The sequence below is a fragment of the Polypterus senegalus genome, chromosome 4 (genome assembly GCF_016835505.1).
Source record: "Polypterus senegalus isolate Bchr_013 chromosome 4, ASM1683550v1, whole genome shotgun sequence".
NCBI classification, from domain to species: domain Eukaryota; kingdom Metazoa; phylum Chordata; class Cladistia; order Polypteriformes; family Polypteridae; genus Polypterus; species Polypterus senegalus.
In genome coordinates this window covers 149,160,469-149,178,802 of record NC_053157.1, presented here as the reverse complement: position 1 = coordinate 149,178,802, position 18,334 = coordinate 149,160,469, and the positions used below count along the sequence as shown (strand labels likewise).

Below are 18,334 nucleotides of genomic sequence, written 5' to 3'. Positions count from 1 at the left end.
ATACGATAGTTCATAATATCCACGCAGACTTGCACGTAAGAGCGGGAGTCATCCGTTTTAACAAGCAGCGTATTGCACTGATACAAAATAGCTGTGTGTGTATATATGTAGATATGTATGTATATGTATATATATGTTTATATATGTGTGTGTGTATATGTATGTGTATATATGTAGATATATATATGTATGTATATATGTGTATATGTATAGATATGTATATATATATGTTTATGTGTGTGTGTGTGTAAATATATACATATATATATATATGACAACAACACTCATCACTCACAACAGTGACAAAACAATTACATTGACAATCATGTTACGTTATTTTCAAAATGTTTCCTTTTCTTTTTCATTGCTTCTTTAACACACTACTTTTCCTAGTGTATGTGTATATATATATATATATATATATATGATATATATATAACATTTTAGACCGGATAGAATCCCTGTTGGTATACATATATGATATTAAAGAGCTGGGGGTCCCCCTTGGAGTTTTGAGTGCATTAATAAAGCAGAGAAGGAGGGTTTGAGGCATGGCAAGAGGTGCCAGTTTGCACCAGAACAAAACCATTTAGTGTCAGTGCTCAGCCTTCTGTACTGGCCTACTTCAAGCTCTGGTTTTATTACTTGGTTTTGATGTAAACAGACAGCCACAGGTCACTGTGCTGTCCTTTATGGAGGTTTAATAAAGTTCAATGTTTGATCATCCATAAACACAATAGTTACACTTGAGGATGAATTCTGATCATGTCTTCCCATTATAGATTTGCTTAATGCTCAGCAGATGTCACTTGCACTTTTTTTTACTTTACACCATGATGCGTCTTTTGCCATTCACATTGGTGTAATAAACCTGTGAGCTTAGGTCAGTGGTAGAGGTTGCCACCACCTCAAATTTTGGGTAATTCCAATATATATTAGGTCATACATAAACTTTTCATCAAGGCCAAGGTTCTAGCCCCAATAGGTCTCAAATAATCTCATGAAAGATGAACAGACGATAGCGTTTTATATGTAGACTGGGTAGAACTGCAAATAATACACAAAGTGCAATGTCACTGTCACATTGTGGATCTTTCAGATGCATTTGCGTATTTTCTTGATTATTCAAAGGCCTTGTTCTTCTTTCTTTAATATGGGTAATGAGAGGCTGGTGAGTTAAATAAAAATTGTGAAATATTAGAGGACTCATGGAGCTTCTATGGTGAGATAGAACACTGAATAAAAGAAGAGCTAAAAAGCAGAAGAGGAATAAACAAAAGGAACAAACAGTCCAGAGTGAGAAATTCATTACAAGGTTCCAAACCTTAAGACGTGAGCATCACAAAGAACAAGCACAATCTTTCTTTGGGTTCAAAACATAAAAAGAACACAGGAAGAATCCAATTGTGATTGTTTAGTGGCAGATGTGCAAAAGCAACTTCACTTAAACCTAAGATACGTGGATAACTGCATTGCCATTCCAAATAATGAACACATGATTACATCATGCAGCCTCACTGAGCATATAACTGACAATAGGTGCCATATCCATAAACACCATGGCCATAGAAACCAGCAGAACATAGCAGCCCCTGCAGAAAACAACCCTAAATCGGCACTGATAAAAACAAAATGAGACTCTAAAATCCATACGTAATTAGAGAAAAGGGATTTGTAGAGAACAAAAGCCGGAGACAACACAGAACAGAGCATAATTTTGAAAGCATAGACAATTATATTTTTAGATTTTAAAAGCTAAATTGACTGGTGCATTTTAATACAGGCTTCTTCCTTCTTATTCTGTTCCTGGTTAAATTTTTGTATATAGTTGTAATTTCTGTTCACATATAAAATTTATCATAGAAATTGACTATTTATGAAGTAACAAATAGCAAATGTTCAAGAGATGCTGCATGCTACATATTGTCCCTCCATATTTCTTTTATTAGTTTTGTAACAACTCTGTATTTTCAGTCATTTTTTTCTCTAATTTAAAGATGTACTGTAAAAGTGGTAATAGATTTCTATTGATCCAAAGTTATCTTTTTGCATTCTTAAAGTTGTTTTGTTTCTCTGTTTTGGGTTTATGCGTTTATTGAAGATGTAAATAAAAATAAACTGATAAGCCAGCAGTTACTAAGGGAGAGTCTTCAGAAGGACCTGGCTGTCTGGAGCAAAATGCCCAAGTCTGTAGAACTTTACCAGAGGTATGTGGTGCATTCAGAAACAACATTTTGGGTGATCATGCAGGAATGGCGATACATTGATTTCGCAATTATGAGGAAGTTCATATAAAACTGAAACCAGGAACCACTTCTTTATTCTAAGAGTTGTGGGAATCAAGAACAACTACCGAGACATGTAGTTCAAGCACAAACCTTGGCAACCTTTAAGAAGTATCTGGATGAGGTACTGGGATAGCTTAGCTATTAGCTAAACACATGAACGAGATGGACTGTGAATTTTAGAAAAGTCACACAGTGAGCGTAAAAGATCTGATGGCTGCTTACGCCTGTAACATCAGAGAATATAAACGACTAAAAGATGTAAAGTGGGATGTATTAAACATACCAATATTTACTTGGTAGCACTGCCGCCTAAAGAGCCCCGTTGCGCCCTGCTCCTCCATAAATGAAACTGAGTGAAGGGGTAACTATCCACAGCAAGGGTAAAAGTTACAAGCTCATCTGGAGACGGAAGAGGCAAAGATCCGGGGTGAGGACTAAAGTAAGGTGGAATGGATTCAGACCTGGGCTGACTTCATGTAATGGGAAATATTCTGTTGTTTTTATACAAGTTGCTTGAACTTTTATATCTCATGGCGAGCTATGGCGAGATAAGGTACTGTGATACTTAGACACTGTGGATAGGTAGAGAAAGCAGGGGGAGGACTGGAGATTTTTGTGACTGTCCAGTGATGATAAAGGGAGCACAGTACAATTAAAACTAAATGTGTGATCCAGACATGGAATTGCAAACTGAATTTGTCCATGTCATTTCCCGGGAAAGTAAGTTTAATAATCCTGACTGACTTAGCAACAGAAATGATTCACTCTGTACCAACGTCTGTTTGATGAATATTTCAAAAAAAGGAATCAAGGCCTATTGGCCCTGTTCCTTTTGTGGACACTGCTCTGTCCAAATATTAATGCCTTAAATATTAAATATAAACCTGTGTCACAATCCAAGCAGGTCTGACCTCATCTTCCTGCCACCTACAAGCCTATCTTGACAATAGCTGCTATTTGTTATGCAAGCCATAAATTTTTATATGTTGTTGGTTGTAATTTGGTTTTGTCCTATTTATATTTTTGGAGTTTCAGTAAAAAAATTTTTGCCCACTGCGGACAAATAAAGTATCTATCTATCTATCTATCTATCTATCTATCTATCTATCTATCTATCTATCTATCTATCTATCTATCTATCTATCTATCTATCTATCTATCTATCTATCTATCCAGAAGTAGACAGAAAAAAAGACCTTTATACCTGGGGAGAATGTGCAACTCCACAAAGGCCATTCAGACCCAGACTTACTGGAGCTGTGAGGTAGAAGTGCTGCCTACTGTGCCACCCAAACGTTGTCTCCTAAAGCCATGACCCAGAATCTCACGGTTGTGAAGATGTTCAAATCAGACTGAATGTCACTGATGAGTCTAGAACATTGAAAATGGGTACACTTTGCAAATCGGGATCATGATCTATTGTTGATTCCGTGTTTTGGTTTGTGAGATTTTTCAGTGAGATTCAGGTCCATGATGTTCCCACTTTCAATAGTAAAGTTATGCTAATTAGAGCTAAACATCAGACCAGTCAACAATACTGCATCGTCACAAATGAATCATGTCTTTTTATGGCCATCATGCTAGCTGCATGTAATATCTTGATTGAGATTTATTTTCCAGTCCTGTTTCCTCTCAGTGTAGGTTATTGTCTGTGGTGTTCTCTGGATGTGTCTAAAGCAGTAGTGAAGCGTCGTCTAGTTAGCCGATATACTGTGTTGGCTACATTTTAAACAAATACAAGGTGGTGTCAGTCCTTGTAGGTTGGAGACACTTCTCTGTTTCCCTTGCACTCAATCTTATGGTGTTGCTTGGGTACAAATATGACATCATTGTACAAAGTGACTCCATTTGTGTTCATAATAAACTTATATTTGTCTCCTGTTATATTCTGTCTTGTCAGTAGTGAGTCCATTGAGTTGTCCCATACAACTTCTTCAGACTGAGCCCAAGTGGGCCACTATGCTGCCAAGCACTCACCAGTGAATACCACCCCTAGGCTTGGCACAGGAAATGGGTCCTAATATCTGTTTCACTGTCAGAGAGATTTCCTAAAAAATAATCATGGTTATCAAGTTTTGGGTCACTTTTTGTCTGCTCCCAGTTGACCAGTTTGCTAGGGCAGATCTCAACTGGACCGCAGCAGGTCAATACCCACTTTATCTTCTCATCCTTTGTAAGATGAATGAATTTTTTACGGTACTTTTAGGGGCACACTATACAGAAGAAAAATTAAATCACCCATCGACACTTGATAAAAATGCCAGCCTAGAAAGCACAGTGCTGCAGGTCCGGTTGCTTGCTTTTACCACTTTGCATTTGGTCAGAAAGGGTGAAGGTCACATGTTCAAATCTAGGAGTGGCAGGTGAGATGTGAACAATAGGAGTACAGCGTTTCATTCCGTAGTCTGAATTAAAGAGGTTCAAGGAGTGGGCATCACAGAATTTGCTGGATTATCATAATGAGTAACGCTTCTTAGTTGACTGGTTAGCTGACTTTGGAAAATAAAAACAGTGTATGACAGAACTGAAGCACACAATTAAACATGCATAACGTCTAACTCTAAACTCACAATTTCACCTTCTTTTCACCATGCAGAGTAGAAATGCAGAAGAAGAAAATGCTGAGCCAGTACAAAGCAAACCATGAAGCAGGTTTTGAAAGCTTAAGGCAAAAAAAGTCATTCTTTGATTTGATGGAGAAACGCCTTGATGAAGAGCTACAGGTACAATACACAGTATAAAAGAGACTTTCTTTTACGTCCTCTTTCACTTTGTTGTAATCAGATATTTAATGTATCCAACAAATATAAGATATGAACAGTTATAGCTGATTTGCAAGCAGAAAGATCAAAGGGAGCACCCCACAAACCCTGGAGAGATATTAAGAAAAGAAAATAGGGAGGGGAAAAGGGAGACGGTACATTCAGCATGCCCTTAATATGGCTTTCACACTCACCACATGTGCATACAGCTGCAGAAAGCCAACAGGACAGTACATTTATTGTACAATCTGTCAGTAGATAATTATATGACCATCTTCAGGGGAGATGGAGACATCTTTTCTAGACTGTGAAATCTCTTCAGACTACCCACAAGTGAGCTTCAAGTTTCAGTTTTTTTCCAGGTATTTAATACTCTAAGGGCAGTCAGTCCCTTTCTTCTAAAAGTAATCAATCAGATAGCACAGTGCACATTATATCAACTTTCATTGACAGTGATTTTCAGTTAATGCTTAACAATTTTTTTTAAGTTGCTATGAAGAGCCCTACTGCTTCTTGTTTCAATTAACACATCTTTATTCGCCCAGTAAGATATAATTATAAAGCATTCCAAAAATGCCAAGTATATGCGTATTAACCTTGTTGGTGTTAACCCTGAGAGACCAGAATTCTACATAAGTACAGTTAAGCCTGAGTCAGACTTGGGGTGATGTATAATGAACTGTTTTATATTTTTAATCCCAAATAACTCTCAGGGACAGTATTCTGCTGCCAACTAGTGAATAAAATGTAAAAAAAATTATGCTGCAAAAAAATCATGACTATTTCTATGTGCTTTGCCACTCTAAGGTAACTCGTCAGTGGGATCCTTCAACCAAAAAACAATGACATGTAAACAAGAAGCTATAAAGCCAGTTTTAGAACAAACTGAAACTGAACCATTAGTTGAATCAAATGATAGTGATGACAATGTGACATGGATAGTGAAAGTGGTACATATGGCACTGTATGATCAAACCACCGTGATATGCCTGGCACGTTTGGTCACCGGAAGGTACATTGTGGTGCATATAGATTATCAAAAAGAGTGTCAAAAAGTCAAAGTGATTTTACACAAGTGGCCCCTAAGCGCTGTTCATAATGCAGCAACTGTCAATGTTCAAATTTGGGGAAAGTGTTGCTCTCTGAAAAGTAAAATGTACAATATTAAGAGCATCTGACAAGGCAGAACACTAACAAGAATCGCAGCGTTAAGTGACATGTCTTATTAGCATTGGAAATTTTCTTCTGATTTATAAATTAGGTGCAATTTCACAAAAAAACTTGACTTCTGTTTAAAACACAGTGATTTTGTAAGACCTATCATATTTCACTATGTTATTGCAGTTTTATTAGTGAAATGGTCACACAATCACATGTCTCAGAAGAAACTTTAAAAATGATAGTTTACACAACGTGCTGCTCATTTAAGAACTCGAAGAAGAACACTGTAAAGAACAGAAGGGCCTTCAGTGACACATTATGATGTAGCCCAATGTCATGCCTATAAACATTTTGTTTTAATTGTGAAAGTGCACTGCAAAGGTTTACACGTAACCCTCAGTGTCACGTGGAAATTTCCCACTTCCTGGCAGTGGCAGTTTGGCCATTGTTTAAAAACATCTTAAAATGTTCCCATTACACATTATGTGACACATCTGACGTGCAGAATGTGTGGTGCATTCATTTCCATGTTCAAGTAACTAGGGCCAACATCTTAAAGCTGAAGAAGGCCAGCAGACATAAGTGGCATCAGTAATACATGTGGAAACCTGCATCTTTAGGGTTTTCTCCTACACAAGGATGAAGGCGCCACTGAATGAGATGTGCAACTTGATATTTTGATGAAAAGGGAACACCTAATGCTTTTGTGTTTCAGGGGGTGGAGGACACGTTCGTGACTCAGCTTGCAGCATCAGTCAGAGTTGCCCTGCCAAGAAGCAATTCTCCGATTAAAGGTGATTCAGGTTGGTTTAGCTTTGTCTTAGCATAAAAAGACAATATAATTTAATTTCATAAATTTGTTCAAATTTCCATATTCATTTTATGCCTCTCTGCCAATACTCATTCTTTCCACTGTGGCACCCATTAGTTTTGTTAGAAAATATAACATTCATGACATTTTTGAAATGCTGCCTTCATTTTTTCAAACTAATCAATTGATTTGAACAATTCTATTATTTTTAATTGAACTTAAACACATGGTTCCAAAATGTGTGCAAATAACTGTTAAAGTAACATCATATTTGCACTCAGTGTAAATGTGGAAGTTGATAAACTCAAGTTATAAAGTTGAGCAGCCCAGGTGCTCAAATATAATGTGAGGTTGGTAAATTTAACAAACGTTTTACATAACCTGTCTTGTGTTTCTTTGGTGTTCTTTCTGAAATATACTGAGTACAGACTTCTATGATGAGTTTGTTAGGTATATTTGTTAAGCAAACATACACTACCGGTCAAAAGTTTTTAGAACACCTCAATTTTTTCCAGTTTTTCTTCATATTTCAAATTGAAATACAATAAATGACCTAAAATGGCAAATAGGTAAGCGGTAAACTGCCAGAGGTTTAAATTTAAAGTTTAGGTTAGCAAAAACTGAAAAAAGGGAATTTCAGAATATTACAAATGGGCCTTCTTCAGGGAAGAACTAATACATTACACCCTACAGATGTTCTGCAGCAATTAAAGTAGATTAAGCTTTGCAAGTTGGAGCAAACAATTTATACAAATGTCCCAACTTTTGTTGATTACTTAAAAAACCTGTGTGTCTCTTAAAGGTGGGGGTGGAGCGGGCTGTGTTACTAACCCTCTGACATACTAGTTGGAAAATAATCCAGTGAAAATGGCAGAAACATGACAATTAGCGAATTGAAAGGGACAGAGCATTATTACCCATAGAACGTAGGGATCTATTCAATAAGGGCGCGCACAAAAAGGCGAGCTTGAAAAGGGCGACCTCAGTTGGGCGCGGCTAATAAAGACGTTCGTAGATAATTTAGTTCCAATGGCTCTGGAATACGTGAAGAGCAACAATAATAATACATTTTCTGTAATAATTTTGTTGCATTTGCCTAATTTATTCGCTGCGCCCAATTGAGGTCGCCCTTTTGAAGCTCACCTTTATTTACGTGCCCTTATTGAAGGATACCGAAGTGTAGGCCTTTCATTTAGAGAAATTGCAAAAAAAAATAAATCAAAGTGTCTGTGAGTACAATGGTGTCCTACACAATCCAAAGGCAATTGGAAATGGGAAGAAACTCTTATAGGAAGAGATCTGGCACACCCAAAGTCACAACCCAATCAGAAGAGACGTTTCTGAGGGTCACCAGCTTGCATGAAATGCCCCGTACAGCGCAGCAGACAGAGGATTTTTCAGTAATCAACAGAAGTTGGGACACCTGTGCAAATTGTTTGCTTCAACTTGCAAGGCTTAATTTACTTTACTTGTTGCAGAACATCTGTAAGTTGTTACCTGAAGAAGGCCCCTTTGTAATATTCTGATATTTATTTTTTTTTAAGTTTTTGCTAAACTAAACATTAAATTTAAACCTCTGGCAGTTTACTGCTTACCTTTCCACCATTTTAGGTCATTCATTGCCTTTCGACTAACTAAATTTAGAGAAAAACTGAAAACACTTAGGTGTTCTAAAACTATTGACCTGTAGCGTATAATAATATTAGAAAGACTTACAAGTTACTAGAGTAGAATGAATTAGATTATTGAGATATTTTTAAAGATAGTTTAGATTATTTAATCAGAAGGAGGATTGACTGAATTGACAGTATGCATTGTTGGTTAATTGGTAGATAACAGCGTTTTTTTAAATTTCCATTGCAGACGGAGTATTACTACTTTGTCTTGATATTGCAGAATAATGCCTGAGCAGAATTTAGAGATGATAATGTGAGAACAAATGCATTGGGTTGTACCTGCGTGAACTTTCATGCTGCTTTGAAAATACTGTGCCATGGTACATTGCCACTGGTAAAGATGTGTCTGACATGTTAATATTTTAAGGGCAATTTCATATTTTCCAATTTAAGTTCCAGTTAATTACACCAAGTGAAAGTTGCTGTGCTTGCCATAGCCTTCAAATTCTGTATTTATTAAACACATCACAATTTTCATGAAAGGAAAATGAAGAAATGGTGTTCTTATTGCCTTTTGGGCTTGCTGTGATAGGTGCCTGGTGACGCTACCCTGGATAAGTGGGTTGGGAAGATGTGTGGATGGAAATACTTTGCCACATAACATAACTTACTGTTTCCTGAATGTGCCTGTCGTATGTTATTTTCTTGCATTCATTTGTTCATTTTTACACTGCTGTATTTCCCATTCAGAGTTTCCAAGGCTGGAGACTGCCCCAGTTACATGAATAAAAAGCAAAAACCAATTCTGAAAAGGAAGGGGTGCCAGTCCACTACAGGGCACACTAATACAAAACCAATTTAAAATTACCAGTTAATGTAACCTTATCATTTTTAGTGACACAATTAACACCACATAATATACAGCAGCTATATTTTTCCTGCTGGACCAGCCCCAGCAATACTAATGAACAATACAGAGTCTATGCCATTTGGGCAGTGTGGTGCAGCAGTGGGTACCAGCCTTGACTCTGCTCTTACCAGGATTAAGTTTAGAAGATCTGAAAATAGAAAAAGGTTGTCGTTGTAAAGGCCACTGCTCTATATAGCAGGTTGTAGATTTCAAAAATAGAATTCTGCAGCCTAAAAGCATTGTTACTGCCAATAGAACAAAGCGACAAACAAATAGGTTTTTATTTTATAAAACAACTGCAATAAAACTGAAACTGGCTGGAATAAATGACTTCTTCTAGAGATTCCATAATTTCAAAACATCATTCTGTGTCAATAGATAGATAGATAGAAAGGCACTATTAGAAAGAAAGAAAGAATTTGTCCCCAAGGGGAAATGAAAACTGTACAGAACCTCAAGAAGAAAAAGAAAACTTGAGGAACAGTGAATATTTTTTTGAGTGATCATAAATGAAGTTTAGAAACCTCATAGTAGTTTGTACCTTAACAGTAAATCTGGTGGTTTAGTTCAAAACAAGGGTGTGTAGTTGGAATTAATACTCACAAAAGCAGCTCTCTTATTCATCCAATTTATTTGTGTCTGATTAGGAAAACCTAGAAATAAAATAAAAGGGAAAAATCAAACCTGTCCAATAATTAACACTCAAATAAAGCAGACTGTGGTGTGACACACTTCTTCATTAAGATGTCTTAGAATAATAATGGTTTACTTGTTTAATGTATTTTGAAGTATAGCACTAAAGTGGAAAGATTGGCAAAACATACAAATGTCTTAAATGTCATATAAAAATTATTTTGATGTTAATGTCTCTCAAAAAGTGTCATTCTTTAACAGGTGAAAAAGAGCTTCAGAAGAAGAATTCCTTTCGTATGCCATATACGCAGAGCAGGAGTAATCCTGGTAGTGCTGGTCCAGTCCAAGGACAAAGTCCTTCGCCGGACAGGTAATGGGTTAGTCATTAATGAGCGCACAGAATGCGTGGAGGAGCCGCACAGTTAATGCCTTACAATAAACTCTGGTCTCTCTTTTTTTTTTTTTTTTTCTGCCTGGATATTTGTGAAACAGGAAAGGTTTATTCTTCTTTTTCAAATTCTGCACTTTTTTCTGCTTTTTTATTTACATTTAGAGCCAGACAACATGAAATTCTTAATCCATCTACCAAAACCACAATGAAGAGAACAATCTGAACATCTGGAATCCTCGGACTGACTGAAGGCTTGTCTTGTTTCAAAGTAGTGGACGGTACGGTGGAAAGATAAGCTGCTTATCATTTTGGAGCTGGAGCAAATTTAAAACAATTATTTGAGTATTCCTTGATACAAATTAAAGCTTTACTTGCACTGTAAATGTGAACGTTAAGTGACGCTTTGAGCGCCACTTTGTCTACTAGCATTTGTGTCTGTCATTTATGAGTTTAAGTTAGAAAATGAGTGTTTATACTTCAGCAGATCAAGGCAGTTTTTGAAGAATAAGCTGTTGTTGGTTATTTATAAAGTTTGTGTGTTTGTACGAGTATATATGATGAGAGAGGGGTCAAAGTTTTAGTTGAATGCTTGTTTATATTGAAGTATATATTATTTATTTAATTACAGCACTACTATAGCACATAATACATTGGGAACATACTTATATATTTATGTGTTTTTTCCCTTCTTATAGCACTTTGAACGAGTTAACTGTTACATTTTGCTCATTTATAGAGCTCTACCACTATTGGATTTTTGAACCTGTACTTCGGAGTACGTGGAATTATTGTTAATGCTATTATATACTCTTTGTATGTAAGTATTAATTCTTCATGTAGTTAACACTTTAGGTACTAAAGACATGCCTCCTTTACTCATTTACTGTTACGTAGCAAGACCCTAACATACACATCTTTGGGTCCTCATAACACTTCTGAAGTGTCAGTAAAGTGTTTCTTCATCTCTGCAATGTGACCTACTAACAAAACATCACCTTGGAATGATCTGAGGTGGCTTAACTGAGACACAATTCTCTTGATATTATATATTTAGTATAAGACCTGTGAATCCTTCATATTAACAAGTCATTTTACCATCATGTCAATGTGCCACAGAGATGAATAACCCATCTACTGATGTTTTCTGAGTGTTGTGAAGACCATAAGAAGCCTTTGTTAAGGTCTTGGAACAGAACAGTAAATAAGTGATAGATGCATTTTTGTAGTATTTAAACTAAAGTGTTACCCTTATTTTTGTTACCAGTACAGTCAGAACAGGCTTGTAAAAGTTACTAAATGTATTTTTTTTCTGACATTTTATTGCCCCCCTGCTGGAGTAAACACAACATATAATATCTTTGTATAAGACTGAGCCCAACGTTTTAATGTAACTGCTGTTTTGTTCAATGGATGTTGTTCTTTGCTTTTAAAAGGCATAAGAATTTTTTTTTTTAATTTAAAGTATGAGGCAGCTATTCTATGACAGTACAATTTTTACTGTGAACATCATATCACATACAGTAGGTAGAGCCGGCAAAAGCAGTGGAAGTGGCGTGGAGCAGACATATAAAGCTGATTGTGAAGAAAATCTACCTCTGCAAGAATCTGTATCATTCTGTTACACATCCAACATTAAAGATTTTACTTTTCTACTATTGTATTTCTGAATGCTTTTATTGAATTTTCAAACATGGCACAGTACAATATCATAATATCCATGACGTTTACATGTATTCATTTGGAGGACACCTTTACCCAAGATGACTTACAGCGTTTCTGATACTGTTGCTTCCATTCCTTTTATGTTTGGTCAAGTAACTTGTTCATAACCGTTTGAAATGAAATCTTAATATCACAGGGCAGGTTGTTAATCTGCGTTCGAATGGGCCTGACACCGCACCGTTGTCTCCACACTTACCGCTTAGAATTAAGGCCAAAAAGTTCTATCTTGGTCTCATCAGACCAGAGAATCTTATTTCTCACCATCTCAGAGTCCTTCAGGTGTCTTTTAGCAAACTCCATGCAGGCTGTCATGTGTCTTGCCTCTCCTCAGTGTGTGGAGACAACCAGGCACTGCTCATCACTTGTCCAATACAGTCCTCACAGTGAAGCATGGTGGTGGCAGCATCATGCTGTGGAGGTGTTTTTCAGCTGCAGGGACAGGGCGACTGGTTGCAATCGAGGGAAAGATGAATGCGGCCAAGTACAGGGATATCATGGACAAAAACCTTCTCCAGAGTGCTAAGGACCTCAGACTGGGCCAAAGGTTTACCTTCCAACAAGACAATGACCATAAGCACACAGCTAAAATAACGAAGGAGTGGTTTCACAACAACTCTGTGACTGTTCTTGAATGGCCCAGCCAGGGCCCTGACTTAAACCCAATTGAGCATCTCTGGAGAGACCTAAAAATGGCTGTCTACCAACGTTTACCATCCAACCTGACAGAACTGGAGAGGATCTGCAAGGAGGAATGGCAGAGGATCCCCAAATCCAGGTGTGAAAAACTTGTTGCATCTTTCCCAAGAAGACCCATGGCTGTATTAGCTCAAAAGGGTGCTTCTACTAAATACTGAGCAAAGGGTCTGAATACTTAGGACCATGTGATATTTCAGTTTTTCTTTTTTAATAAATCTCCAACAATTTCAAAAATTCTTTCTTTTGTCTGTCAATATGGGGTGCTGTGTGTACATTAATGAGGAAAAAAATGAATTTAAACGATTTTTGCAAATGGCTGCAATATAACAGAGTGAAAAATTGAAGGAGGTCTGAATACTTTCCGTACCCACTGTATGTGCATTGCCGATCCTAAATTGTGCTTGTTGTTTGTGTGCCCTGCAGTGGACTGGTGCCCTGCCCAGGGTTTGTTCCTGCCTTCCACCCTGTGCTGGCTGGGATTGGCTCCAGTGTTAGTATATAGCGGGTTAGAAAATGACTGACTGACTGACTGAATTCAATCATTAAATGTGACCCATTTGTATAAAACTGCTGAAATTTAAATCACATCACACCATCACATTCAAATCTAATCTTATTTTTTCCTTCTATGACAGCATTAAAAGAAATAAAAAAATAACAACAGTGTATGGTGCGTAGATTACCAAACCACTGTGCTTTGTATATTGCGTTTGTTTTTCTGCAAATTTTGTTCCATTTAGAAATATTTTTTGATTAAAGGTAGAGGTCATACAGAAATGTTTATGGCTTTTCCCACCACTCCACGTGAGCAGATTCATAGTGTTGGTGTTCTGTGAGGTGTTAAGCCGGTGAGGAGTCAGACGATTGTGAGGGTAGTCAGTAGTAGAAATACACACTGATAATCCGTATGAGACATTTAGACACAAAGTCCTGGCCAGAGTTGTGTGAAGATTTGAAAAGAGTTGATATGGGACATGCACAGTAAAGAAAAAACAACATTTGATATTGCAGCGTTGTACAGTGAATAACATCCCAAGGCCAGGGTTTTACACTTCACACTTAAACTGAACTTCTGGAAGAAAAGCTCCAATACCCATTCAGGTTCCTGTAAATAAAACACAATCGAATATTTCCATTTGTGAACCTGAACCTTTTGTTTATGTTCAAAGCACCAATATTATCTTCAGTGTTTGCAACAGTTCTTGAACCATTTCAGTCATCCAGGTTACAACTTATCCTGGGGTAGGTACGTCAAAGGCGCCTTGATGTCTAGAAAACATTTCAGGGCTTATCTCCCCTCACGAACGCTGCATTTGACGCACATTGCCCAGCAACAGACGAAGAACTGCAGGGTCTGGGATGACTAGCTAATAGCCTTTCGGCAATTCCAAGGGATACACTGAGGCATCTATGAGATTTAAAGACACATGTTGTTGTCAAAACAACAAAACATGGCTTCTTCCTGTAGAAACAAACCACAGCCAAGTTGTTGATGTGCACACTCTTCACAAGTGTTCAGTTACTTCGCAAAAAAAGAAAGCATTGCACCAAAAAGACAATCTTTTATATCACACAAAGGACGTGTAGTAAATCTGCATTAGTACCGTACTGGACACTAGACATAGCTTTCCTACTGTATTTATGGTGATGTTTTGTTCTTATTGAAAAAAACATTAAGGGCTAAACATAAAGCTAAGGAAGCTAAACAGACTTACAAGGACTGCATCAATGCAAAGATACAATTGCCTTACAATGCAGATAACCAACATATTGAGATAGGTGTGTGAAGGAGTCACCACCATGTTTAATAAAAGAACCTCTCGCCTCTGCATGACAGTCTCGACTCATAACACAGACAACAGAATAAAATGGAACAAACAAAAAAAATGAGCAAAATAGTTTACCTTCAGGTGGCCATAAATAGCCCTGGAGATTGCTGCTGAAACACACCCAGCTCCAGCTTCATGTTGTTCTCTTTAAAATCTATGTGTCCCAAAGATGTTTCACTCCATTACTCTTTTAATTTGCAGTGATCTCAAAAGCCTGCTATCACTCGGACTTGATAGTTTGATTGGCTTAACAGCATTTGACGGCTAATTTGGACTACACTGAATACATTGGGGCGGAGTGGTGGCTCCCATAAATGCCAGAAGTGGCTCCATCCTGGGTATGACGTTAATCTGCATCCAGCCCTGCAAGCAGGTCCACCAACTTGCAGGGAAAACTTGGGGGTTGGTGGTAGGATTGGCACTCCAGCCACTGTAAAAAACCTCCCACTGCTCCAGTGTGGTGCTGAGGTGTCACCAGTTGCACAGCTGCATTCGAGTCCCAATCTGGGTGGCTTGCCGTGTGGTGGGTGTAATCAGCGCATGCTCCCAACCTCTCTCTCTGTCTCTCTGAATACAAACGTGTGATGCTTGACTTTCTATGGCTTTGTGGATAGCAGCAGGGTCGACAACCTTTACAAGTGGACTTAGATAAAAGGTGTCAAAGCAGTTCTTCAGAGCAATGCCATAGGAAAACCATATTTGGTCCCATTCCAGAAAGAAGGTTCATTTGTTTAGATGTGCAATAGGCTCCATAAATGGATGAGAACAGATCTGTGAAATACCAATGGGTTTACAATTTATAAAAAGGACCCTTTCTACATACAATAACATAGACTCAATTCAGGTTTCCTTATTCTGTTAGTATCTAGGTAGCGTATTGCACATTAAAGATTTCTGTCCTGTCCACATATTAGCCCAAAGAACCAATTTCAAAAGCCAAGAACTCTGTCAAGCAATGGCTCTGCAAGGTACCACACAAAGGACCATTACTGAACCCATTATTATTTTAAGAGGGTTTAAAGGACCCCTTATAGTAAAGGCAGATCATTCAGGGATAGAATGCAAAAATTCCACGTTAAAAGGTAAGTCAATCTGATGAATAACAGCAGTATGCAAATCCTGTGCATCCTATCAAACTTGAGTGATACGAAATACAAAGGTTTTGTTTGTTATAATTTATTTCACAATGATAAAATATTAATCATTAATTCACTAGACAATAGTAAATTGAACAATATGTAAAAATGTGTGTGTGAATACAAAGGAATTTGATAAAAAAAAAATCCTGAAATAAGGAGACAGTGAAACTCTTGCTGTGCCTGTGCTTGTACGCGAACGACTCGATAGCAAATCCTTTGCTGTTCCAACAAAATGTACATTAAATCCCACTTAAAAGTGTGCTTTACCAGAAATACTGCTGATGTGTCATCTCACTCCCATATAAAATGGCTGCTGGTCACTTAAACCTAAATCAAGAAATACATATTGCATATGTCTATTAGCAGTGCTGAACCTTAAATAATTCCTACTGAGGTACTAATACAAAATATTCCATACTGATGTCAGCTTCCAGTGCTCTTTAAGCTCTGAGTGAAGCTCTAAGCTGAACCAACACTGCATAAAATGACAACTTAAGCCTTCTTGTAATTCAAAATCATGTTAGTTGCATTTACAGAAAATGTGCACTATAAAGCAGTGCTTGGGCTTTCACCCTAGGTAGATGATTCTTGGCAAAAATAGCAACTAAACAATAATAATCTAACCACAAAATGTAATACAACATGCAGCTACCTATAACTAATCACATTGGAAAAAAAGTGCAATGAACCAGGTTTCAAGATACAAAACAATACTGATATCATCTTTCACAAAAAGGGTAATGGAAGCACCATGCTGGAGTTGACTATGGCATGAAGTACAACGGCGAGGCAATCGTTCAAGGAATGACATCACACTAAGGTTACCTCATCCCATAAACAGACAGACAAATCATTTTCTCAATACCAGAGGAGCTATGGACTTAAAACACTGACATACAAAGAAGCGTAACAATCTCCTTCAGGTTATCTGCTGCAATGTCAAATCTTCAAGTTTAACAGTTCAGCCAAGACTAGTGATATTGGAGCGGCCACCAGGGGGAGCCACAATACGGTGGCCAGAGCGTCTTGGGATGTTATCGTCAATCTGAGCACCTGGAAAAAATAAGACGCAAGAATATACACTTAGAATTTGCCAATGGGTTAAGGACAAAATGATTTTTACCCCAAATGCAAAAATACGGGGTCAGAAAATGAAAACATTCACTGAAAACATTCAGATCGATTTAGGTTCATGTCAAATGGGAGAGCTGTATTCGCAAAATGTCTGAACTGGTTGAGAAAGGAAAATGGAATTAGATGCTGAACATTAAAATAGTATATTTGCAATTAATACTAAACTGGTTAAGAAGGGACAACAACAGATATACATTGATAGATTTTTTATACAAAAAAAAAAAAACAGCCAATATAATAGTGAATTAGTAAAATCTATTTTGAAAAAAATAATCATATGTCTATGGTGGGCTGGCGCCCTGCCCAGGGTTTGTTTCCTGTCTTGTGCCCTGTGTTGGCTGGGTTTAGCTCCCCCCTTGACCCTGTAGTTAGGATATAGTGGGTTGGATGACGGATGGATGGATGGATGATCATATGTTGGAATGGAAAGGTATTTAATCAAGCATCCCAGAAATTAATCCACACATAAAATTACCCAAAAAAAAGTTTATCAAGCAGATATGTAATGACATGATTCTTCCATTCAGCCTTTATAATACCTGCTTAACCCTTAATTTCTCGCACCATTTCTCATCTCATAAGTACTCACGTGGTGTACTTTAATGCACCAGTGTTAAAATGGCTATTTATATGCACGCTGTGAGGCTGTAATATTAAGTATTGCAATAATTTTAAATTGTGCATATTTTTAGTGTCATTTAGCACCATATTACTGAATAGTATGACACAGTCTAGGACTATCTGAAAATAAACCTGACCCACTTCTCCAGTGCTCATTCGTTACCGGTCACACCACTGCAGGATCTGCACGTATATCTCATTTCACTTCAGTTGTTCTTTGCAGACAAAGTCATTGCAAGAAGAACATCTCATTGTTGTCATACATATCTAAGCACCCCTTGCGGTGTGCCAAATGCACAATATGGAACTTGTGACTGTGCATCCACTGACAAAACTGGCTGGGGGCACACTGGTGGGAAACTATTGCGACACTGTACTTGTAGAGAATCCAGCTGGGGATAGATGGCGGATGCTGCCTGTTGGTTCAAGTAAAAAGACGTTGGACAAGGGGTGGGGGTTGATTTGTTTTCAATCCTATTTTTTGTAAAAATTGATCTATTTGTATGGAATGAATACAATAAAATTAATATAATTGAAAAAAAAGACGTTGAACAAAAATAACTAAGATTGGTGTACAAAATACAACAGTGCAAGTAGTTAAGAGTTAATACGGTTCAGGGT

The 18,334-nt window shown here is 37.4% G+C and overlaps 2 protein-coding genes across 6 annotated transcripts in view; one reads left to right on the top strand and one right to left on the bottom strand.

The window, feature by feature from the left end:
- LOC120527720 (ellis-van Creveld syndrome protein-like) overlaps positions 1-11,601 on the top strand; it is a 69,272-nt gene extending 57,671 nt beyond the window's left edge. For 2 of the 3 annotated variants that reach the window (XM_039751468.1, XM_039751467.1), the window contains exons 17-21: positions 2,102-2,207; positions 4,885-5,011; positions 6,927-7,014; positions 10,443-10,551; positions 10,735-11,601. In XM_039751468.1, the coding sequence (XP_039607402.1) occupies positions 2,102-2,207; positions 4,885-5,011; positions 6,927-7,014; positions 10,443-10,551; positions 10,735-10,795 (491 nt within the window). In that variant the 3' untranslated portion in view covers positions 10,796-11,601. The remainder of the gene's footprint in view (positions 1-2,101; positions 2,208-4,884; positions 5,012-6,926; positions 7,015-10,442; positions 10,552-10,734) is intronic. The other variant, XM_039751469.1, reaches the window with a different exon arrangement.
- Positions 11,602-15,979: 4,378 nt separating this feature from the next.
- Positions 15,980-18,334, bottom strand: part of crmp1 (collapsin response mediator protein 1) — a 73,205-nt gene continuing 70,850 nt past the window's right edge. For 2 of the 3 annotated variants that reach the window (XM_039751464.1, XM_039751465.1), the window contains one exon: positions 15,980-17,011. In XM_039751464.1, coding sequence (XP_039607398.1) covers positions 16,920-17,011 — 92 coding nt within the window. In that variant the 3' untranslated portion in view covers positions 15,980-16,919. The remainder of the gene's footprint in view (positions 17,012-18,334) is intronic. The other variant, XM_039751466.1, reaches the window with a different exon arrangement.